At 32.3% G+C, this 24,231-nt stretch overlaps 2 protein-coding genes across 2 annotated transcripts; one reads left to right on the top strand and one right to left on the bottom strand.

Moving 5' to 3' along the window:
• Positions 1 to 4,922: 4,922 nt before the first annotated feature.
• LOC136980559 (general transcription factor II-I repeat domain-containing protein 2B-like) lies at positions 4,923 to 16,371 on the top strand. The gene is made up of 2 exons (XM_067276691.1): positions 4,923 to 5,244; positions 14,546 to 16,371. The coding sequence occupies exons 1-2, from the start codon at positions 4,923 to 4,925 to the stop codon at positions 16,369 to 16,371; spliced, it is 2,148 nt and encodes a 715-aa protein (XP_067132792.1).
• Positions 16,372 to 17,698: 1,327 nt separating this feature from the next.
• On the bottom strand, positions 17,699 to 21,876 carry LOC136980564 (ATP-dependent RNA helicase DDX19A-like). Its single transcript, XM_067276698.1, has 9 exons — positions 21,755 to 21,876; positions 21,490 to 21,582; positions 21,299 to 21,401; positions 21,092 to 21,206; positions 20,741 to 20,918; positions 20,316 to 20,553; positions 18,243 to 18,405; positions 17,966 to 18,157; positions 17,699 to 17,763 (listed from the first exon to the last, which is right to left on the bottom strand). The coding sequence occupies exons 1-9, from the start codon at positions 21,865 to 21,867 to the stop codon at positions 17,699 to 17,701; spliced, it is 1,260 nt and encodes a 419-aa protein (XP_067132799.1). The 5' UTR covers positions 21,868 to 21,876.
• Between the last annotated feature and the right edge of the window lie 2,355 nt (positions 21,877 to 24,231).

The raw sequence follows: 24,231 nt of genomic DNA, 5'->3' as shown, positions 1-24,231 counted from the left end.
TATCAAGAGAAACTTCTTATTAAGAGTAAGTACGAAATATTATTATTAGTTTTTCAGAAGTAATTTCTTTCTATTTCTCGCAGGTGGTGAGCGCTCTTTATTCCATCTTTAGTTCTATAATGCAATTGAGCGGTGTAATGAGTAAAAATGTAAAATGCACGAGAAGCTACTTACGAAGTAACGATACTTACAATTAATTTAGATTTCTAAGTTGAGAACCGTTAAAAATAAACATTTCTTGATTTAACTAAAGAAATTCACTTAAAATATAAAAATCGGGAATCTGACCGCAGTTTATAAAAGTTATTATTATTATTTATTTTATTTAGTAAGAAAAGTGGTGACATTTGTGCACTTTATTGCAAAGTTTATAGAAATAATCGCATAAGTGAGCACATATTGATAATCTATATCTATATATATATATATATGTATAATCAAGACGAGTTGATAATAACAATAATAATAATAATCAGCGCAGAGCCCAATTATTTGTGCGATTTTTTTAATGCGAATTTTTTAATTTGTGCGGTATAGTTGGCGACTAGTCTCGTGCGATTCGTCATGTCTTACGTTGACTTATTATAGCTAAATAAACTTATTATAGCATAAATGCACTTATTATAGTAATATTATTGCATGAATATGCGAAAAATGAAATAATTTACTTTTTAAGTCAACAAAACACCACCTGGACAAAAATATGTAAAACAGACGATAGACCAGACGATGCAGTCGAGTGCTGACATCTGTTGTCAATAAATTCTATTTCGTACGGTTTTGAGTTATTTTCTATGTGAGACTTTTTTTATGCGGTCCCTGTTGACCGCATAAAAACAATATTTTTTAAATTGTGTTGCGAAAACTATTATTTACAGCCATTCGTGAAGTTTCGTGAGATTTCTTTTATGCGTTTTTTTTAATGCGGTCCCTATCCCCCGCATAAAAACAGGTTTGACTGTATATATGTATAATCAAGACGAGTTGATAATAACAATAATAATAATAATCAGCGCAGAGCCCAAACGGTTAAGAGTTGAAAGTTTGAAATTTGGTACACAGTTAGTGTACGCCACGAGAACGCACACTAAGAAGAGATTTTTCGAAATTTTTCCCCACGGGGAAGAAGGACAGGATTAAGGCTTAACACTTCCATTGTTGATGGAAGTGTTAAGTAACAACGGAAGTGTCAGCAATGGAAATGTTACGTAACAATGGAATTGTTAAGAGAAAGCGACGTGCAAGACGCAGATGCAGTTTTTTTTCGTTTTTGCGGGAAATCGGACATATTTTTAGACCCATCTTAAAATTCTCTAATTAGTCCGGAAACAGGGGGACCCAATTCTTGCATTTTGTGAAAACGGGTAAGGTTGACTATAACGTAATAATCTTAATCTTCGCTATCGTTACTTTTGCCCGAGTAACGCAAGTCTTATCTGCTAGTAATAGTCAATATAATAATAGCCACAGCAATTTGCATAATTGGGCAACTAATTTTAAAAAGGAGTTTATTATCGATTATTTAAATGAAGAAAGAGAAGAAGAAATTTTAACAATGAATGAGCAAATCAATTAAGAGTTACAAAAATTATTCAATTTTTTATTATATCTTTAAATTAGTTTCCTTCTTCTTCTTCGAATTTATTTAATTTTTCTATCATATCATCGACAACGTTAGAAACATCATTAAGTATATAGAGTAATAAACTATTAAATGCGTAGAAGTAATCACAAAGAAAAAAAATCAGTTATTTTATCAGTAAATTATCACTTAATATACAATTATTGTATATATTTTTGATCTAGTTTTTGATATTTTAGAACATTACACCATGGAAGGTTATTTTTGAAATCACGAATAAAATCTTCGTTCAGTATTTTATCCTGGTAATGCTCTATGCAAGGCCAGGAATGTATTTGACAGTACATAATAGATTTAAAAAAAATGAATGATGTATTTGGTAACGGGAAACTAAATATTAATGTAGATAATCTTTTAGCTCCTGTAGACTGTCGTTTTTTAAATCGTTGTTAGTTTAAATCCATTTTGTGCACCTAATATGTTTTTCTACTACGTTCATCGAAAAACGCATTTCAGAATTTTGTTTAAAACCTACATCTTAGACTTAATTGACACATTACTTAGATATAAAATATAAAAATTCCATATTGTAAAATAACTTATTTTTAATCTCTGTGTTTTAGTATGCTTTATATGATAAACAAAACGTGGTGTCTTTCATAAATAGTGAAAAAAAGTGAGTTTTAATTTACTCGAAAAGTATTAAATAAAATTTATGTAATCAAGCAAGTCAACCTGTAAATGTATTACTTCAAAAATTTTCATTAGACAGTTGTTATATATAGCATTTTTTATTAAATATTTCTATATACTGTGTAAGAGGTATTCGTGGAAAACTGTTTATAACATGCATACGTTTTTGACATACAGTATAAAAGAGAATGTGAATAAAGAATTTGATATATGTTAAGCATGACTCTGTAATCCCAAACAATAGCTAAATAACTATTTAATAAAATTGTGTACATATGTATATATTACGTATAAACTATGCTTTACTTTAATCTTTCTTCTATGCAATACAACTTACTAAATTAATTACACATTACAGTAAAAATTATAATATTTATTTTTATATATTTTATTTGATATTCTTCCAACATTTTCTAATTATTTATTTAAAAATTTAACTACTATTAATTAATTTGCAATTCTAGTACTTTGGAAATTGACTATGAGAGCGAAGAAAGTAGCAATGAGGAATTGCCATCATTTCCTGAAAATTATGAAAAAAAAGTGTAATAAAACGAAATTAAAACTAGAAAATTAAAAATTGGATAAGAGAGCAAAAATTAAAGCTCATTAAACTGTTAAAAAGCGGTATAACAATCACTGCATGACAAACATCTCTGTATGGATTAGTTACGCTTCTTTTTAATAGTAACTGTCAATCAACAAGAAACGATATTTATCTGACATTTGACGTGTCTTCAGAGTCCGGTTGACTGAAAGTCCACTGCAATTTTATTCTAAAATGTAAGGTAAACAATTTCCTGTATAAAAATAGCTTTTGTTATTTGATTAATTGTAAATCGTCCCTGTAATTTTGAATAAGATTGGAGTTGTTACCATAACACAAATGAAACCGAAGTTATAAATGTCATCTACAATGTTATTTTTATAAATATGTCATCAATCGTAATTTCAAAATAACATGTAATTGCCCAGGAAACAATGCTTTTCTTTAATACTATGTAAAGATATTACAAAGTAAAAATTATTCGAAAAGAAGCATTATAGGCTTTTTTCAACAGTGAAAAAATGTTAAAATAAAAAATACCTCTTTACAAACAAAATAGAATGCATAATTTACTATAAGTAATAGAAAAATGTTTTGAAAAATTTCTTCGTTATGTATTGTTTAGTGTAGTGTTTCCCAACGTGGGGCCCACGCCCCACAAGGGGCAATTTGATTGTTAAGGGGGGCAATTTGAAACTCGTCCAGAGTTTAAGTTAACCGTATAGCCTCTGTACGCCATATTTATTGTAAATATTGATTTAAGTTAGTTTTAATTTTCTTTGTTTCCCTTTCCTTCTAGAACTTTCCTTTATAACCCTTTTCCCTTGGGGTGGGATTAACCATTCTGGGAACCACTGAGAACAAAGAGATGAACGAGGCCCTGAGGCCAGTGAAAGAGGAGAAAGAACATTCTTTGCCCAGACCTCGAGGTGGGCAGACGTGAGTTGTGGTGTTCCAGGTCGCGTTTGGCAATGACTGGAAAGTGCAAGAGACTTTGATGAAAGGATTGGGTTTTATCGTGGTTACAATAAAACAGTGTGACAATTAAGTGCAAGAAAAAACTTCAACGAACACGGCAACGAGAGACATTCCAAAAAAGTTCAACATATATGTTGGGGGGCATAAGAATTTTAGAAAGGCTTAGGTGGGGCATAGCACAAAAAAGGTTGGGAAACACTGGTTTAGTGGTTTAAAGACTGATAACAATTAACATTTGTAAGTTTAAAAATGCTTACAAATTAGCCACTCAGCAGTGAGGGATGTATATATACGTCGAGGGCGATCGTGTGGCAGTGGTGAGGGACGCATATATACGTTAAATTCTTTTGGGGGTATCACCAGAATCTAGCCAAAAACTACCGCAAAAAAAAATTCACATAAAAAATGAATTATGTAACAATAAAAAAAGACTTTTCTTTACTAGACATAACTGTTTACAAATACTTTTTCTAAAACGGAAATGAGAAAAATTACGTGAAAAAATACTTTAAAAATTTTTCGGGTATATTCTCCACTACTAAGGGGTAGAACCATACCTGACTCTCCCACTGCTGAAAGGTTAGACATGAACCCTGGGGGACCATTAACAATTATCTACCACATAATAGAATCAGATTAGTGTCACCTCCTGTGGATTGTCCATTAAAGTTAAGATTAAGGTTAAGATTGTCCATTAGTTGTTGTTTAACATTCTAATGAAGTTTTTGGTTTAGTGAGTTATATTGTGTTGTTACTATTATATTAAACTATAAGTGCTCATTGTTAATGGAAAAGTATCAAAAATTTTTGATAGCAATTCAATTATTGTGGGCCCTTGACACTTGGGGGCCAGGCTTTAGCCCTATAAGTGCTTCTGCAGGAGAGAAAGCAAGAGGCAGTGACCGTGATTCTTACTTTTAAGCTCATGCTCTCACTGGCGTTAAGCTTTTGTTTAAATTAGACCAATCGGAAAGCATACTTATACGTTCTTTGTTTGATTTATTTCCAACCGCAATTGGCTGTGACCTTTCACCTACTGTCAAAACGAAAGACGAGTGTTCCAGTGAACAACTACATCGTGCGTGTGTGCGTGCGTTTGTGTGAGTTACTTTGAAGTCCGAAATGAATTCTAACGGATCAAACAGCGAAGAAACTGAAGAACTTATGCTCGATTCTTCAGGAAACGAAGATTGCAGAGATTCCAGATTCGAACATCTACCGATTCAACAAAATAATGGGACTCCTTGTAAGAAAAGAAAACCGGACGATTCAATCAAGTGGGTTCAATCTTCTAATTTAGTTGCAAAATATTTAAAATTTGATGGCAGCGGTTCGGGAATTAGGTCAACGCCTTTAAATGAGAATACCACCGAGTTAGAGATATTCGAACAATTATTTACGGGAGAAAGTGTAAATTTTATAGTAGAAGAAACTAATCGCCATTGTGAATATTTAAAAAAAGCAACACGACGTTTCCGAACGAATGTTTAAATGCGAAGACACGAACAAAAACGAGATTATGCTATTTCTGGCATTGTATATTAGAATAAGGCAGGGAAAATTTCCGTCTATCTGCAGCCATTTGTCTGTAGATTCGTTATGGTGCGAATCGTTTCTTCACGAAACGATGCAAAAAGATCGCTTTCTCATGCTGATGGAAATGTTGCATTTTCCTGATTCGCCTACTCATCAAACGTCATACAGATAATATAAAATTCGCAAGTTAATGAATAACATGAGAAATTCGTTTAAAAGTGTATTTTATTTTTTGGAAAACCTATTAATCAATGACATACGTATTAGCTGGAACGACCGATCATTTCGTAAGTGTGATCCTTCGCATCGAAGTCAATTTGATGGAGATTTATTTATGCTGGCAGATTGTAAAACTGGATACATCGTCGATTTTATCTTTTATACCGGCCAAGATACCACAGTTCCATCTTCGTTCTCTCAATATCATGATCTGGTCGTGATAAGATTATTACAATTTTTTTTGGGAAAGGTCATAAATTACACGTGAATAATCTATCTATATCTCCCTTATTATTTGAATTTTTATACAAAAATGGGATTGAGGCGTGTAGTTTTGTAAAATTATCGAGAAAACATATTTTTTTCGATAATAATCATTTAAAGAGAAAAGTGATAAGAGAATTCGGTACAGGTGGACCGCACTTCGAATACTGCAAAGAAATCCGGGAAATTACAAAGTCGTCTGCAATTCAAGAGCACGGAATGGTCGAAAGTGCAAGCTTATCTGGGAGAAATGCCCGTATCACCGATATTCCACAAAATTGGTATACAAACTTATTTTTAATTATACTGCGCATTACTATAAGAACTGCTTATGTGTTACGCAAAACACTGGCCAAAAATAACGTAAGTTTTGCAACATTCAAACTGAATCTTTTCAAACAAATGGAAGCTAAATACCGCACGAAAAACGAGGTTGGTGCTCATTTTTCAGAATCAATGAGCGGCAGTTTTCACTGGAAATAACGTTTATTTCCGGAAAACTAAAAGCGCTATGACTGCCATATTTGTTATAATTCTATTCTGTAACCAAGAAAGCGGAAATCAATCGTATGTGCGTTGTCAACGTGCAACGTATTTATTGTTTATACGCCAGATAGACCACATTCGGATATTTTATTCTCGTATATATTTTTTGGTGTTTGCAATAAAAACGAAATAATTATATCGCTAAATTGTCGTATTTTCTTCATTTAAATACTCAAATTCGTTACAAAATAAAATCTAATTAATGTGTATAAATTCCAGAAACCGACTTTAAACAATGAAATCACTAAGCCAGATTAAAAGAGTGGTGCATTTCTATTATATTTTTAGATATAACTAAGTCAAGGGCATCTACGGACTAATAATAGATAGAATTTCATGAAAGTTACAGACTTTATAACTATTTATATAAATGTTAGTGTCGAGATAACATAGCTCTCGAGTAACGCGTGCGAAACGGGATTTATATTCGCATTAATCATTTTCGGTTGATCTTAGTTGAGAATAACACTACTGAATAAATAAGCAAAATTTTAAGCGACTAATAGTGTAGTAGATGTATACGGATCTATAAAGCATCTTTGTTTTTTCAAATATAAAAAGCATCATTATTCAGCACGTATATATTTTGAATTCTAAATACAATTTTTACTTTTCCGGCTGTTATATATAAAAGAGGGAATGTATAAAAAACGACCCCAAAATTTTTACATCATTTAAGAGTCGACAAATGCAAAAAAAAATTGTAATTTTTCAAAAATTGAGGCATGAATTTTAATATTGAATAGCTACAATAAACTCTTGCATGTGACACTTTCAACTATATTGGCAAACGCCGAATCCGACAGAGGGCGCTCAAGATGACTGCCGAAACCAAGGTCAGGACACGCTCCCGTGATTGTATGCGGCAGCGGCCATGTTGGGGCATATCGATAGAGATCACCATACGTGGTTCCTGCGTGAATCGACTATTATTACGTATATACGTACTCAAAACGTTAAACAATGGGTTACCTAATTGTGGCACCTAATTGTAAAAGTAAGTCTACCGACCTGAGACTGTTTAGATTTCCTGCGTAAGCAGAGGAAAGCGAAATGGGTGCAGAACTGCAGACGGGATAAGTGGCAGCCAACTGAACGTTCTAAACTGTGAGAGTAGTGTATATTATGTATTTTTCTATAGGTACTGTCTTTGAGATGTATACGTGAGCTCACATTAAATTATTTGTTGTTCAGCCTCATTTCGAAGAATCTCAGTTTCAACTGTTAATCTCAACTTTTCTGTCAGTGAGATTACATATTTTTGCCAGAGATACGAACAGTACTTTGAATGTAAAAAAACTGTATGGAAGCAAAAGCTCATTTATGCGTACTTCTGCTGACTTCCGAAAATGGTGTTTTATTATATTTGTATCTTGTGTGTTTACAGAGAAAGAAGTTATGTCTCAGATAAGCTGTGTTAAAAATATCATCAAATTGTGTTTAATATTATCCTTTTTGATTAAATTTTTTGTGATTAGGAAAATATGACGTTTAAGTCTTTGTAAAGCCAAAAATGTTCATTAATTAAACGTTAGTCCAGTATTTATTTTTTAATGCATTAATATTGTATTGGTAAATGCTTTAAAAAAAATTTTGGATAACTTATGTTATTGCATTACTTTACCAAGTATACTTTATATACGTAATTGCATCAGTTTTAGCACCCATTTAATTAGTTTCATTCACGACAGCAAATGATGTGGATGATTGTTTCTTTTACCCTGCGTGAGTCGCTAGGAATCGTTCTCTTACTTAGGTCGCATGGATCTCTGATACCCCCTCTTTATTATGATATTATTAAATTTTAGTTATCGCGTAAAAAAACTACGATTTTTCCGTTTAATTCTACGCTTTGTTTTTTATCTAGTAGTATAAATTACTTCTGTATTGACAAAATTGCCATTTTAATATCTATTGGTATGTAATTTGATGAAAAAACACAAAATAATAAACATATCAAATTTCAACTCGCTGTAAGTTATCTCACGTTTTACCGATCGTCATCGGGTTTGTTTGCAAATGGGGAAGAAAGATGACTCATTCGTGTGAAGTTAGTAGAAATTCAGTACTACTGCCTAAAGATTTTTTAATGGACCTCGCGTTATCCCCTACCTCGAGAGTCAATAAACGTTAATTGTTTTATGGCTCTATTAACAAATGCTCTTTTCTGGGATTCAAATCGACTAATTGTCAAAGTTTTTATTCCGTTTTACTCATTAAAAAGTCCTCTTTAAGATTTAATAGATAATTTCGTTAGATTTTTACACATGAATTTTATTTTTAACTTTTTATGTAATATAGTCGTGTGTTAGGCTTAACTCGATCACCTAATACAAAAATTGACATCTGTCAAAATATTATTCAATCCATCAAAATTCTTTGCTGATAGTTTAGGTATAAATGTTTTCTCTTCACGAAATGAATCAATCGAAAAAAATAATGAGAGGACCATCAAAAATTCGGCAATTTACAACATGTTTTCAATTCTGTAAATTGTTTTCTTCATAATAAAAAAATTTTTCATAATAAAACGTAAAAAATGTATCCATATCAATACCTGAATGTTATCAAAATGCAATCATCAAAAATTTTATAATTTTCACGATTTGTATTATCATAATTTACTTTTGAGTTTTTTTGTCGCGCGTTGTGTATCGCGCGACAAAAAGTCGCTACGCTATCAAACGCAGCGATTTCATTTATAATTACTTGTCATGTAGATCGGGATAACTTTTTAAGTTTTATGTATTGTGCTGCGATGGAAAATGAATAAATAATAAATTCAGATTATAATTAAAAGTGTTTTTATCAGATTAATTAGGATTATTAGATTATAGAATAATGATATCTACGCGATATGATTGTCACGTAGTTGTAATTATTTTATTTATATCTAATTCCATAATGTTTAGGGTGTAATTAGCTAACTTCTAGTTTTTTTTATTACGTTTGAACGAGTAAGCATCTTCTCACAATTGTCTACTGGGAAATTCACTGCGATAAGACAAGCGAATTTATAGCGATTGTTTACATTTGTTTTCCAAGATCATTGCCGAGAAGGCAGGATATTTCTCGGCAATTTATAGCTAGACTGTTTTCACAAGTCTCTGATTACTTAGTAAATGTGAAAAAGGCAACTCGCATCGCCTAATATACGAGAAATAATCATAAATTAATTATAAAAATGATAAATAAAAATTGTATGATGAAAATAAAATAATAATTAAACTAATTAAAAATTAATTATACATGACTTTTGAAAATAATATTATAACAAAAAAAACAAAAATATAAATATATAAATGAATAACGATATCATAGGATTTAATAAACACCGCGCGACAATTTGAACGCGCTAAAGTTATTGCGACACTCGCTATCGGCAACGGCGAGAAATTAATTGGTGTTTTTTTACCCCTATTGTGAGTGGCATGGGTCTGTCAGACCCGAAATATTTTTTTTCTAAAAAATGAGCGTTGGTATTCAGAAAATTTTAACAGCGTGTTAATCGGGTTAGAGAGATATAAGAATATTAATTTTTTCAGATTTTTTGAATAATATTTAATATTAAAAAATGTTTACTAAAAGTCGCGCCGGGTCGGTGAGACCCGTTCGACTCACCTACGGTTAAACTATTTGATCGAAAAGTTACATAAAATTGGGGATGCATAATCATTCGAAATTATTATTATAATTTTGACTGGAAATCACTGGGTTTATGCAATTTTAGTTTAATTAATGTCGTATAAAACTGACTGCTCGTACAAGTTTGCTTAAAACATGCGACTCAAAATACCCCAAAATGGCGGCTCAAGAAGTAGGTCACGCGTGTCCTGATCTTATACAGACCTTGGCCGAAACAAGTAAGGAACCGACCATGTGTTTGTTCAATGCCTGAGCCGATTCAGTTTCCATCGGTGACGACTACAGCGATGACCAAATGGAGAACAAATCATTGAATTTATGTCAAATTCTAGACTGTATTTGCGACAGGAAACGTTGTCTTTTAGAAGGCGAAGCCGTTTTGGATGCTGGACACATCGTATTTTGTGGGTTAAACTCTAACAACAACACTGAAAAGTTTATGTTGTTGCTTTAGTGTTGCAATCTCAGATATTGTCGTTTTAATACATCTGAATTACGGGGAGAATGCACGTGCAAAGCGGGGCTCAGTGGCATAGCTAGGGTTCTCCGGGCCCGGTGCGAAACCAGATTCGTGGGCCCCCGAAAAAATTTTTCGGGTCTTTTTTCCTGATTTTGGGGCCCTATGAGCCTGTCGCTTTCCAGGGGCCCGGTGCGGACCGCATCTACCGCACCCGCACCCCCCTAGCTACGCCACTGGCGGAGCTGTCTCGTTTTCGTAAACGTGTGATAGCCGAGCATAATACTAAAATGAAAACAAAAAAATGTAAATTAACTTATGTTTTCAATTAAGAATATTTTTAAAAATTTGACTGGAAGGTTATCTCGACATATGTATATGAAGATAGAAAATTTACCTATTTTCTTTCCGATCTGCGTACAAAAACAATTTTTCGACAGACATGTCCATTTACAAAAAAAAAAAAAAAAAAAAAAAAAAAAGAATTAGACATTTTTTTTCTTTTTATGTGGACGGCTTCAGATTTTTAAAAGAATAATTTTCAAACTTGAATTAGAATATTACCGCTACGTCACGACTACATAAGAATTATTATTTAAAAATAAAATAAAAGACTATCGTGTGTAGAATTAAAACACTTCTCACCTGTTACACGTTAACAGGTGAGAAGTGTTTAAATATTTTAAGCAGTATACACCATGTGCCAATATAAAAACATAACCATTATGATAAATAAAACTATGTTGTTAGAGTTTAATCCACAAAATACGATGTGTCCAGCATCCAAAACGGTTTCACCTTCTACAAGACAACGTTTCCTGTCGGTTCCTTACATGTTTCGGCAGCCATTTTGAGCGCCCTCTGTCGGATTTGGCGCTTGCCAATTGTGTCCTTTGTCGTATGCGATTCATTGTCTTCTTTCTTGAAAGATGAAACAAGAACGAATATACTCAGGTTTAATATACAGTACCAAACGAACGTTAAATCACGTCTAAAAATTTCCTTGTATTTCCCGACTGAATTCTCTGGCAACACGCGCTTAGAAGTAGGAATTAATCATTATGGTAATTAGCTGTAAGTGTCACGTGATTTCTATGCCATTGCCTGTTTTTCTACTTGAGAAGAAGCACGTGATTGCAGTATACAGTAGAAGTGGAAGGTCCAGTTCTGCAGGCTGTAACTGGAACTATTGGAACTGACCCGAGTGCGAACTGTTCGGACGGAACGGTTCCTCGGAATCATTACGTAACATTGGAATTGCTTAGTCAGTTGGACTAGACCAGTCCAACAGACTGGTCCGTGGTCAGTTTTATATAGGATATAAGATGTGTCTTTCTATTTTTTATTTGTTTTTATTAAATCTGCTCTAAATTATTCCTATTTAACTCGGAATCTGAGGAAAATATAGATTCCTATAAATCAAATTTTTACTTTATAAGTCGAAACTTCTTGATAAACGTAAGTACGAAATATTATAATTAACTTATAAATTTTCACTCTTTTTGCATCCTGTAGCTGGCGAGTGCTCTGCATTTTACTTTCTATTCTACGTTGAAATTAATTACCAAATAGCTTTTCCAATTTATTATATTTGTGAAGAAACTGTTCTTTAATAACGTGAAGATATGTTATGCTGTATGGATATAATGAATGTTCTATATTTTTACTACTACACGTGCAAAATTTGATATGTACTGTACAGCTGTACGTATTGCTTGCCAGCTTTATGGTATCATACGCTAACTTTTCTCAAAGTAATGTATATAAATACAATTTAGACAAAAACTATAGTCACATTTTTAACATTTTGTTGAATACAGGAGACTTCAATTCAAAATGTGAACTTCAGGGTAATACAAACAAAGTTTGAGTCATTAATCAATTTTCATCCTTTATTCCAACCAGGAACCACGAAAACAGCAGGCAACAACAGACGAAATACTATCAAACGATTAACACACAATTAAAAGTGATCTCGACGCCGACCTGTTTTTAATAATTTTTAATGTTTGTAGACGCCGTAGCCTACAAAAACAGATCGGCGTCGAGATCACTTTTAATTGTGTGTTAATCGTTTGATAGTATTTCGTCTGTTGTTGCCTGCTGTTTTCGCGGTTCCTGGTTGGAATAAAGGATGAAAATTGATTAAGGACTCAAACTTTGTTTGTATTACCTTGAAGTTCACATTTTGAATTGAACTAAAATAATCCTGGGCAAATTGTACAATTATACAGGAGACTTGCTAATGTAACTATGACATTAAAAAGATTTTAAAAATTTCGTTCACGTACATGTATTTAAATGCATATCTATTGCAATAAGTCTAGGGTTTCCGAATGGTTCAATTTTTCGGGATTGTCTGGATTTTTCCAACTGTCATCTAGCGACAGAAGCACTGGTTCTACAATAAAGTACTTTTTCCCCATTATTAGTATATTTCTGTCACTGGCAAAATTAAAATACACATCTTGCATGTCGTGGAATCGATATGTCCCATTAAACAGTAGTAAATAACCATTTAAGCCTGCTTGCCCTACTATCGGACTTATCACCCCGATTTCTCTAATTAGCGCATAATTAATATCCCGTAATACATTTCGACTATTTTAATAGCCCTTTCATCCGGGTTACTTGTACTTTTCGAATATACGGTATTATAATTAAACTACACGTTAAAAAGCCCATAAAATACAATACCCGAATAAACTGAAATTTACATTACTATATAACTACTACGTAGAACATTGTAACGATAATTATAAAAAATCTTAACAAAATTGAATTTATACATGAGTAATAACATGAGCTATAATGATGCTAATGATACCGCAAAGTAATAAAATAATTTTGTTACAAAAAAAGAATTAAAATCGCGCAAGTTTAACTTACTTTATTGATTTAATATGTGCGGGTTATTGCACTGTTCTGTACGTTAAACATGTAGTTAATAAAGTGATGTTAAGTTCAATATACGGTGATGTGTATTATTCCTTAGTGCAATTAAGGTTGTCGAGGATATTTGTTTCATAGTTTGAGATGGGTATGTGTGATGGCGTTACGGGTTGTTACAGTAGAATAAGATGGTGTTGCAAAGTATAACAGTAGGCTAAATTGTTTAAGACTGGCTACTCGCTGTCGTAACATTTTTTGGTGTTCCCTACTAAAACGAGTCTTACCAGAAATAAGTTACGGTGTTCATTGTTCAGTATATTCTAAATAAATATTGCCGGGCATATTAGCAAATTCTTTATACAAATGCTGAAGTTTTTCACCAAAAATGCCGTTTTGTCATTTCTTTATTGAATTACTGGAGATTGATATAATTAGAATTCATTAGACTTTCGCTAATATCCAGCTGTTTGTTGAAACATAATTGCTGTTTTCGTGCTTACGGAAGTGCACACACGATCAAGTTGTATATTTGACAGGTCGGATTAGCGAGTCTCCTGTAGTTTTTATACTTGTATTTTTCAAATCCCAAATCTCGAAGTTGTCAGACACCACTGTACTCACAATTCCAATAAAAGGGTAAAAATTCCTATAGTGTGCTTATGTGTTTACATCGCTCGTAAATTATGAAAGCTTTAGAACAGGGGTGGGCAAAAGCCGGCCCGCGGACCGGATCCGGCCCTTTTGCTAATTTTATCCGGCCCGTTGAAAAATTCCGCACGCAAATTTTTTTAAACTCTTTTATGAGATTTTGTTGACATCAACATTATTAGTGTGCGTACTGTATATATAATAGGCGTAATAAAATGGGCGGTCGGCTGACTACACTAGTGTGGACGATGTCGCGACGATCGCTCTCAGGGCGGTTTTTTCGTCGAACACAAAGGAGATCGCGCTAGGTTCGAAATGCATGTGTGGACGGCATATGCTGCACTCCTCTCACTTTTCGAGGGACGACAGGTCGCACCACGCGTATTGTTAATTTTGATTTAGCACTGATCGCATACTCTTTTTTGTTCGAGTCTAATATTAGTTTGCAAATATAAAATTGAAAAAGTGGACTTTTTGTAAGTAAAATTTTAAAACATTGGTTTTATTTTATTGTATTAATTAAATTATTTATTTGTAGACCTTTGTAAAATGAGTCAATCTAAAAAAAGAAAAGTTGATTTGGAATGCAGAAACTTCAATGAAGCTTGGACGGTAAAATATCTTTTTACAAACATTAATAAGAAAGCAATTTGTTTAGTTTGTCAGGAAACAATTGCTGTTTTCAAAGAATACAATTTAAACAGGCACTTTACAACAAAACATCCAAAATATGCATCACTTTCTTTAAAAGAACTTCAAACTGTAGCAGAAAACTTAGCAAAAAACTTGAATAAGAAACAAAATATTTTTACCAAACAAAGTAATATAGAGAAATCTACCACAAAAGCAAGTTATGTTGTCGCACACAAAATTGCTAAGTTCTGTAAGCCGTTTTCTGAAGCAGAATTTGTTAAACAATGCATGGTACAAGTGTCGGAGATATGTTGTCCTGAAAAGAAACATATTTTTGAAAATGTAAGCCTTTCGAGAAGAACAATAGTACGACGGATTGAAAATATTTCAGGAAACTTACTTGACCAGCTAAGAACAAAAATTGCTGATTTTACCTATTGTTCTCTGGCTTTAGATGAGTCCTGCGATATTACTGATACAAGTCAATTATTAATATTTATTCGCGGCATTAACAAGAAATGTGAAATTAGCGAGGAACTTCTTAGTGTGCATCCAATGAAAGATACAACTACTGGTGAAGACTTCTTTCTCGCTGTTGAAGAGTGTTTAGTTAAAGTAAGTTTAACTTGGAATAAAATAGTAAGCGTCACTACGGATGGTTGTCCTAGTTTAACAGGGAAAAATGTAGGCTTACTTAAACGAATTCGCGACAAAGTAAAAGAGTTACAACCAGAACACGATATATTATTTTTGCACTGCATTATTCATCAAGAAGTGCTATGCAGAAAAGTTTTGAAATTGAATCACGTCGTTACTGTTGTGACCAAAGTTGTGAATTTTATCCGAGGACGTGCCGTAAATCATCGACAGTTTGTTGAATTTTTGAAAGAAATTGAAAGTGACTTCTACGAAATTCCTTATTACACTGAAGTGAGATGGCTTAGCATTGGTAAAGTTTTGGACAGATTTCAATATTTGCTTGATGAAATAGTATCCTTCTTGTCGATAAAAGAAAAACTACATGATTTTCCTGAATTGCAAAATAAGGCTTGGCTAAACGATTTCTCGTTTTCAGTAGATATCGTAAAATATTTGAATGAACTAAATATAAATCTACAAGGGAAAAACCAATTCGCTTTCAATATGCACTCAAACGTCAAAGCATTTATGACAAAACTCAATTTATTTGCTGAAAACTTTAATAATAAATTATTAAATCATTTCCCCTCATTGCAAGCACGGCGAGAATCATTGAAAAATACAGATTTTTTTAAATATAGTGCAATAACACAAGACCTGCATTCTGAATTCCAAAGAAGATTTCAAGATTTCAAAGCTATTGAAAAACCTTTATCATTAATTAGCCAACCTTTCAATTTCGATGTGCAAGAAGCTCCTGTTGAAATTCAACTAGAACTAATTGACTTACAATCAAATAATTTACTAAAAGAAAATTTTCACTCAAACGAATTGAGTGCTTTCTATGGCGCTTTGAATAACGAACATTTCAAACATTTTTTGAACTATGTTCAAAAATACCTTGTTTTATTTGGTTCGACATATATTTGTGAAAGAACTTTTTCTTTAATGGTTTCCACGAAAAATAAATATCGATCACAAATTACTGACGAAAATCTACACTCGGTATTAAGGATTGCTACAAGTGATTTGGAACCCAATTTTGAAGAAATAATGTCAGATGAACATTCGAGATTTCACGTTTCGCATTAACTTTAAATATTTATTTTAACGTTTGATGTTTTTCTTTTCTTTTTTGAATTCTATTTACTATTATATTTACGAAATGCAATATAAATGTTAAATTGTAATAACTATGTGTCAATATAAAATAATTTGTATCGTTAAGACATAAATAAGTAACAAAATAAAATCTTTCATTGACTGGTTTATCTAATAGCCATTTATTTATAATAATATTTCTTTAAAAATTACGTGACATATTTTATTCAAATTGAAATGATACTTAGTGTTTTTGTCAAAAAAAAAAAAAAATTGGGCAGGGAAAAAACTCCATCCAAAACATCCGCTTGTGCAAAGCATACGCGGTATAGTCCTCCGGCCCGGGAGACATTTTGAAAATTTCATTTTGGCCCGCGCTTTAAAGTATTTGCCCACCCCTGCTTTAGAAGAACGGTAAAAACTGACTGTGTAACGATGTGACAAAAACGTCGATTAATTAAATACACGTAATTAAAATTTAATTAATTGTGATATGTGATTATAATTCATGTTACCTTAGCACGTAAAGATCTGTATCCACATCAATGAAAAATGCAGATAGAAATAAAACGGAGCACAATTTCTGATCAATCAAAGATTCGCATCCGAATCAGTGATAAAGTTTTCTATCTTTGAATGCTGGAACGAAATTTGTAAGCACTGAAAGATCTACAATAGGAATGTGGCAGCATGTTTTAAAAGTTAGAATGAAAAAGAAAACAAACAATCTCCAACTGCTTAAAACACTGGCATTACTGATTTAGATGCATGCGTTGATCTTGGGATGTTCAGAAGTTGCGCCCCATTCTGTTTTGCATTAAATAAATATGAAAAAAATTAACTAATAAGAAAAGGTAAGCCACAGTTATCGTTAAAGTCAATAATTTTATTTACAAATAAAACTGTTAGCCGGTAACAAACACTATACAACATCTATAAAGACACCTTTTCACCAGAAACTGTAATAGATCAGTCTAAAATCATCAATGTTACCATCTGTTTACCGATAATCACATACAAATGAAAACTCGGTATGCTTTCGTCACACCAAACGTAAAAATCTGATGTCAAAAAAACAATAAATGTTTTTTTTGTTTATAAAATGCTAATTTATGGAATTTACAAAAATGAGTGAATAAAAAATAGGATTTTACTCAGGAAATACCATACGTAAAAGTACCTTTAACCTGTGTTTTTAAAAATAAAATTATAACATAAACATTATGCAAAACGTCAATGATTCCGTGTAATACACATTTTTAATGATAGTCCTTTCGCAACTTGAAAAAAAGATGCGAAATTTTACGATCCGTAGGACTCAATTCTGTTCGATTTTCTCGATTTGATCGAAGTCTTCGGCATCCAATCGGGTGATCTTGCGCTCTAAAACAGAAAATTCGTTACGTTTAAAATTATCATTCGTGTTCCAATATACTTAATTCCTAAATAAAAATTCGAGTATGTAGGAATGTGCTTTAATTTAATTTTGTGCGCGAAAATAAAATTTAAAATATGTTTCTTTTCATCGTTATTTTACGTTTGCGTGTTAAGGAATACGTAAAAACCAGTATCGGATTTGACATACTGAAACAATCTTCAATTTTTTCTAGCATGTCCATTGTTCTTTTTCCATCTACCATGTTTATGGCAATTCCGGGTTTTCCGAATCTCCCCGTACGGCCAATTCTATGAAGGTAGGTCTGGCAATCCACGTTACCACTCTGATCAACGGGTAGATCAAAGTTTACCACTAAAGTAACTTGTTCGATATCGATACCTACGGAAAACAATTGCATCGTATGATTATTATGCTGATGTCAATGCAATTTCTATTAATTTGACAATAATAAGAGTTTGCGTACCTCTTGAGCAAACGTTGGTTGTAATGAGGACCTTCACTTTTGCCACTCTGAACTTATTGATAACGGCAAGTCGTTGCTCGATGGACAACTCGCCAGATAAAAGAGCAACTGAATGCCCCTCTATCATCATGTTTTCGGACAGCCAAGCGGCAGCACGTCTTGTCTGCAATATTAATATAAAATATGTCAAGTTTTTATTACAGAAAATGAAATATTTAATGAGTATTTTTTTTTTTTCATTGTTCTGCTTGTTAAGCGATCTTTTGTCTGTATTCTAAATTAAATTATTATTTGATTATGAATGATATTTAAAACGATAACTTATTTAGATATGATATCCAAAAGAGTATTAACACTACAATAAAATATAATTCAAATATACCATTGTATATAAAAAGAGAATATTTTTAATATGGAATATGAGAAAATAAGGAATAGAACCAGTAACATAAACATATAAAAGAATTAAAGAAAAATTTTCTTTCAGATGGGTATCCAAGCGGATTGATTAATAAATGGGAAAAGAAAAATAATACGATAAAAACAATAGATAATAAAACGGAATCGAAAATAAAGTATGTTAGCTTTCAATACATAAAGAACTTGTATGAGGAAATTGATATAGAGATGAGGAAAAATGGTTAATGTTATGGTGCCAAAATGGCGGTTCGTCTCTGATTCAAGGAAACAAGAAAGAAAACAGTGGAGATGACGTTCTAACCTAACCTAACCTATTCCGATAAATTAACATAATTATTACCAACCAAATTATTAGAATAGGTTAGGTTAGGTTAGAACGTGTGTCCCCACTGTTTTCTTTCTTCTGTTTCCTTGAATCAGAGACGAGCCGCCATTTTGGCACCATAGGTAACATTAACCGGAAAAATAGTATTAAACGTGCTCCCAAGTATGTGAATTTACAAAACGAATAAAGAAACAGAAAACAATAAAAGATGATACAAAAAACATTGTATATAAGATACCACGTACAGTACTTGCAAAAACACAAACTTTTATATAGGAGAAATGAAACGTAAGCTTAAGGTAAGGGTTAAGGAACATATGGCTGATTTAAAGTACCATAGACTAAATTTTGCATTCCACGACCATTGTATATTAAATAACTGCAATATAGATAAAACCAATATAGAGATTCTACATAGAGAAAAGAAGACATACGACAGAAAATTTAAAGAAAGTGAACAAATAATTAAAAATAAAAATTGTATAAATAAAAACTTAAGTATGAAAATCAGCGAAAATTAGATTAAAATGTTATAAAATTAGTTTTCCGGAAAAAGAAAAAGTGTCGATAAGTATTATTGTATATTAATAAGTTTTAAGAAGTGTCGTTGTGATTGGAGATAATTTTGTTAAAACAACTATTTAAATAAATATTCGTCTAATCGGTATTAGAGTAAGTGTATGCAAATTATGTAGTTGAAGTGGTTGGGTGTGTGATCTGTCTGTAGCAGTTGCTCTCGTAACAATGTAGACCCAAGTAGTGTGATTGGACACAAATCATAGGTACAACAGCCGTCAATATGCCTTTTGTAGATAAGAAATATGATTTATAGTAAATAATTTGATTCATTTATATAGATAAATATAAAAAATTCGAGAAGGAGCCTTTGGACTACTTGTCATCTGTCTAACTTTTGGAATGAAGTATAGTCCGCTGTATAGTGGGTGATGTTATAGTGATACTGGTCCACCTTTTTATCATGTTAATATATGTATATTCCGGTATACAGGTTTCCAACAGCTAAGTAAATAATTCGACTGAGATACACAATGTCGTGTTGCCTGTGTGCATGTATCTGATATATACAGACAGTTTTAAGGTATGTTTTTTTATAGTTTATTGTGTTTATTTAGTGTATAGTTTCCTTGCATATTGTCGCATTATCAAATGTTTAGTTGGCTGATGAGGGATAGGAGCCCGAAACGCGTTATGTGGAAAGCATCTTAACTGAATAAAAGTTGAGAAATTTGCCTAGTGTTTAAGTTCGTCACTACATTAAAATGTAGTGTGCAAGAAATACTGTGCAAGAAATAATAAATAAAACTTACCTGGCAAAATATAATCGCCTGGCCAATGGATAAAACTCCGTAAATATTCGATAACGCATTAAATTTCTCCTCAATATTTCGGCACACCACGTAATATTGTTTGATGTTTTCCAGACTCTCCTCTTCTTTTTTCAGTCGTATAACAATTGGATTAGGCACAATATATTTGGCAAACTCCACAATTTCTTCGGTGTAAGTAGCAGAAAACATCATCATCTGACACTCGGGAGAAAGTTCTCTGTTCAACAGATAAGCCGTTAATTATTTCATCAACCCTTCTCAGAACATACTAACAAAACTAAGACTTATTTTGTTGATTATGATTATATAAATGTGTCTTGCTAATGTCGTAGATAAGAGGTGAAGACCCTCTAATTTTACACACGATTTCATTAAAAAAAAGGACAAGATTCGGTTTAACTTACTTGTGAGTTCGGATCGATTGATCGTGATGGCCTTGGACGGCGATCATGATATCGGCTTCGTCCAGCACAAACACTTTAATTTTTTTCAGATCGAAACATTTGAATCTCCTGCCCCAATCTAAAACCTTTCCGGGGGTTCCAATGATAACTTGCTCCCATACCTTTTCACCTCTGGCCACTAACAAAACAAAATAAGATTACTTTTTACGAAGTTTTGTGGCACTTCCAGACCCATTCTGCCACTCCTCATTACTCAATACTCACGTGTGAAGCAGGAATAATACTGAGTAAGAGGCTATTGGATGGATATTACTCAGACAAAAGACAATAACATTTTAAAATAAGACTTACGTGTTTGTCCTCTCACTGCAAGACGAATTCCAATTTTCGAAGAGAATTTTGCCATTTGCCTCGCAACACATCCGGTCTGTTCTGCCAACTCGTAGGTTGGCGACAGAATTAACAACTAAATTCGAAATAAAATGAATTTAATCTACAAGCCTTATTTTACTTTTAAAGTTTCTATTTTCTTTCTTAATTTAAATTAACGTAAATTACCTGTGGAAATCTCTTGTCTGGATCGACTCTGTTCAAACCCGCCAGCAAAAAGGCGGCAGTTTTGCCCGTTCCACTCTGAGACTGAGCGATCAGATTTTGAGGTCTGTTTTATGGCCAAAATAATCGAAATTACCCACTGTATTATTGCAAAGTAAACATTTTAAGTAAAGTAGGAAAGTAAATGTACTTACGGATCTGCAAGTAACGTTGGAACTGTCGTTTCTTGTATTTTAGATGGCGCATTGAATCCCATTTCGTAAACACCTCTCAGAAGTTCTGGACGTCTGCGGATATGAATAGAAATGTGTAATTTCTTCTATTAGTATAACAAAATAATTGTAAAATTAACAATTAATGAAACATTATATTAAATTCATAGCCAACTTTATTGATACTATAGAGAATAACAGTTTTCTTTAAACATATTTATTTAAAAATGTCGAAAATTACGCTTACAAGTTTAATTCTTCGAAAGATTTGAAGGAAAACAAAGGAGAATTTGGATTATTTCTCTCAATTTCAACATTTTCAGAAGTTCTAACAAGTTTTGTATGAAGTAATTTTCTCATTAACGATGCTTCGGCAAGAGGAATTTCTAAATAAACAAGGGAAATAAGTCAAAAACAGTTGATTTAATTTGAAAAAATAACATTCAATTTCTTTTAATAAAATAATAATCTTATAATATGTTAAATCACTTTAGCATCGATATTTGAAAAATTGAAGAAATTTAGAGAAAACAGAAAAATGTAATGGATTCAAACCAGTTCATTGCCAATTTTTAAGCCAGTGGTTCTCGACCAGTGTTCCGCAAACCTACCTCGAGCGTTCCACGAAAGAAAAGATTTTAATGTTTTTATTCTCATTTATTTCCATTGCTATATTCTTAAATAATTCTATGTTTCTATTTTATTCAATATATTGAAGTTTATTAATTTGTTGCTTCATTGTTTCCTGAGAATAGTTAACATGGAATTACTTATCAATTTTTGAATGTATTGATGCTAATGCTTCGTGTAATAATGGTGTTCCGCGGCATGACAAAGGTCGAGAACCACTGTTTTAAGCAAAAACGATAAAATTGATTGTACCAGGTTCAACAGAATTTTCAGTAGAAACTTTTTGCTGGAACGTTTACCACGGGCACCACAGCATTTAGAGGTCTGATCTTCATACTTCCAATCTATAAAATATAATTAAGATACGTACAAACGTAAATTTAAAGAACATAATGTAATAGTGAAAATTTAGTTAATATTTCAAACGGTATGCAAATTGATCAACATGGTATAATATGGTAGAGGGCGCGACGGTAAAAAAGTAACTTTAGTGTAATAAACTGTAATGTAGTGCAAATGAATGGAAGAAAATATATTAAAAGTATGTATTTTTTCATAATTTGTTAAACAATTCTCGTTATCATTGTAAATAGCCTATAAAATAATTACTATAATTACAGTTATTCAAAAATAAATGTTTGTTAATAACAAAACCACCTTGGAATTTTAAATAATGTAATTACCGAAATTTCTATTATATGTTATAATACACACCTCCTTTGTTATCTTTCATATGTTGTAAATGATTAGTCTTTATTGAGTATAATATAATAATTACGATAACTTTGTTGTTATTGTTTAAAAAGGTGTACCTTTGTAAATTTTATTGCCGTATTTTATTGTCGTATTTAAGAAAATCTTTTTAATATTACCCGATTATGGCCATGGTTTGCGAAAACAGAACTAGAAGTACCATATGAATGAAATGGAAAAAAAAAAACTTTTATAAATAAAAAAAGAGGAGAGTCCCTTGTTGGGTATAAAAAAGATATTTGTGTCATAAAATATAATCTACACGCGTCAAAATTGTTAAATATGTAATAATAGTTTAATGCTTTTTGTAGAATTACACCGAAGAAGGGCTTAGAAATTAAATAAGCCCGAAATGCATATGGAAATATAATAAAAGAAGTACCCAACCTGATGGCTGTGTGATAGTCTACCGAAATTATTATTATTCGGATTAAAGAGATAGACATTTACGGAAATTTATTAATTTTTTTTAAGTTTCTTAAGAACGAACGCAATTTTAACCACTTACCTTTTGCGATAGACTTTTCTCCTGGTTTTCTGCCCATTGACCCCAATTTACCATCTTCGTATCCATATTTAGCTCACAAATAACAGATTCGAATAAATCCTAACGAACTTCGTCAATTGCAGACAATTACCGAAGTGAACTCCGTAGATTCTCGCTCCCAACTGACTGTCTGAGAAACGTCACTCTCTTGATAGACCAACAACGCCACCTTGTGTGAAAAAGCTACTGTAGGGGTTCGAGGCGAAGTATTTTGGTGCCGTGTGCAAAAGTCTGCCCTCCCGGTTATCCTCGGGTATCTTTGTTCAATTAAACAATGTCAATCAAACTGTTTATCAGTAAGCAAGATACACACCTGGAACTTAAGAACAGGCATTATGTCGGTGAATTCCATTATGTCAGTGCAATCTATTATGAAAGATTGCTTTGGGAACCACGCTTGGAAGGGCCCCAGGTAATGGCTCTTTTTTACCCATAGGATAATTCATCACTGAAATTATATACTTGCAATTATTAAAAACACTATTTTCAATACATGGTTCGAAAAAGGAGTAAATCTGAACGTGGAGAACAATGTCAATACGGCGACCAAATGGGTAGAAATGTCTTTAAACGCGTGGCCATAAGCTAAGAGATGTAAAAGGCCTTTTTCTCCACTAAATAAATAAAAGCACGAGGCATTAATTAATCTATAACCTTCGGAACGATATACCGCGCATTAATGTCTTTAACATCCAATCAGGGCCTAAACAAAGGAAAGCTAGAAATAAACTATTAAAAATCGAATCAAATTTTGACGAAAATGAGTTTTATTATTTAAATTTAATATAAATAAT

Source organism: Centruroides vittatus, unplaced genomic scaffold, assembly GCF_030686945.1.
Source record: "Centruroides vittatus isolate TY-2023 unplaced genomic scaffold, ASM3068694v2 contig_711, whole genome shotgun sequence".
In the NCBI taxonomy this organism is placed as follows: domain Eukaryota; kingdom Metazoa; phylum Arthropoda; class Arachnida; order Scorpiones; family Buthidae; genus Centruroides; species Centruroides vittatus.
This window is presented reverse-complemented; position numbering and strand designations above follow the sequence as displayed.

Bases quoted from the DNA above. Each gene is read 5' to 3' on its own strand.
- LOC136980564 (XM_067276698.1), bottom strand. From the start codon at position 21,867: ATGAGAAAATTACTTCATACAAAACTTGTTAGAACTTCTGAAAATGTT. The intron at 21,402-21,489 runs GTAAGTACATTT...GCCATAAAACAG, and splicing joins CCAACGTTACTTGCAGATCC to ACCTCAAAATCTGATCGCTC. The intron at 17,764-17,965 runs GTATGTCAAATC...TTTCTGTTTTAG, and splicing joins AAAAATTGAAGATTGTTTCA to AGCGCAAGATCACCCGATTG.
- LOC136980559 (XM_067276691.1), top strand. From the start codon at position 4,923: ATGAATTCTAACGGATCAAACAGCGAAGAAACTGAAGAACTTATGCTC. The intron at 5,245-14,545 runs GTGAATATTTAA...ATTTATTTGTAG, and splicing joins AGAAGAAACTAATCGCCATT to ACCTTTGTAAAATGAGTCAA.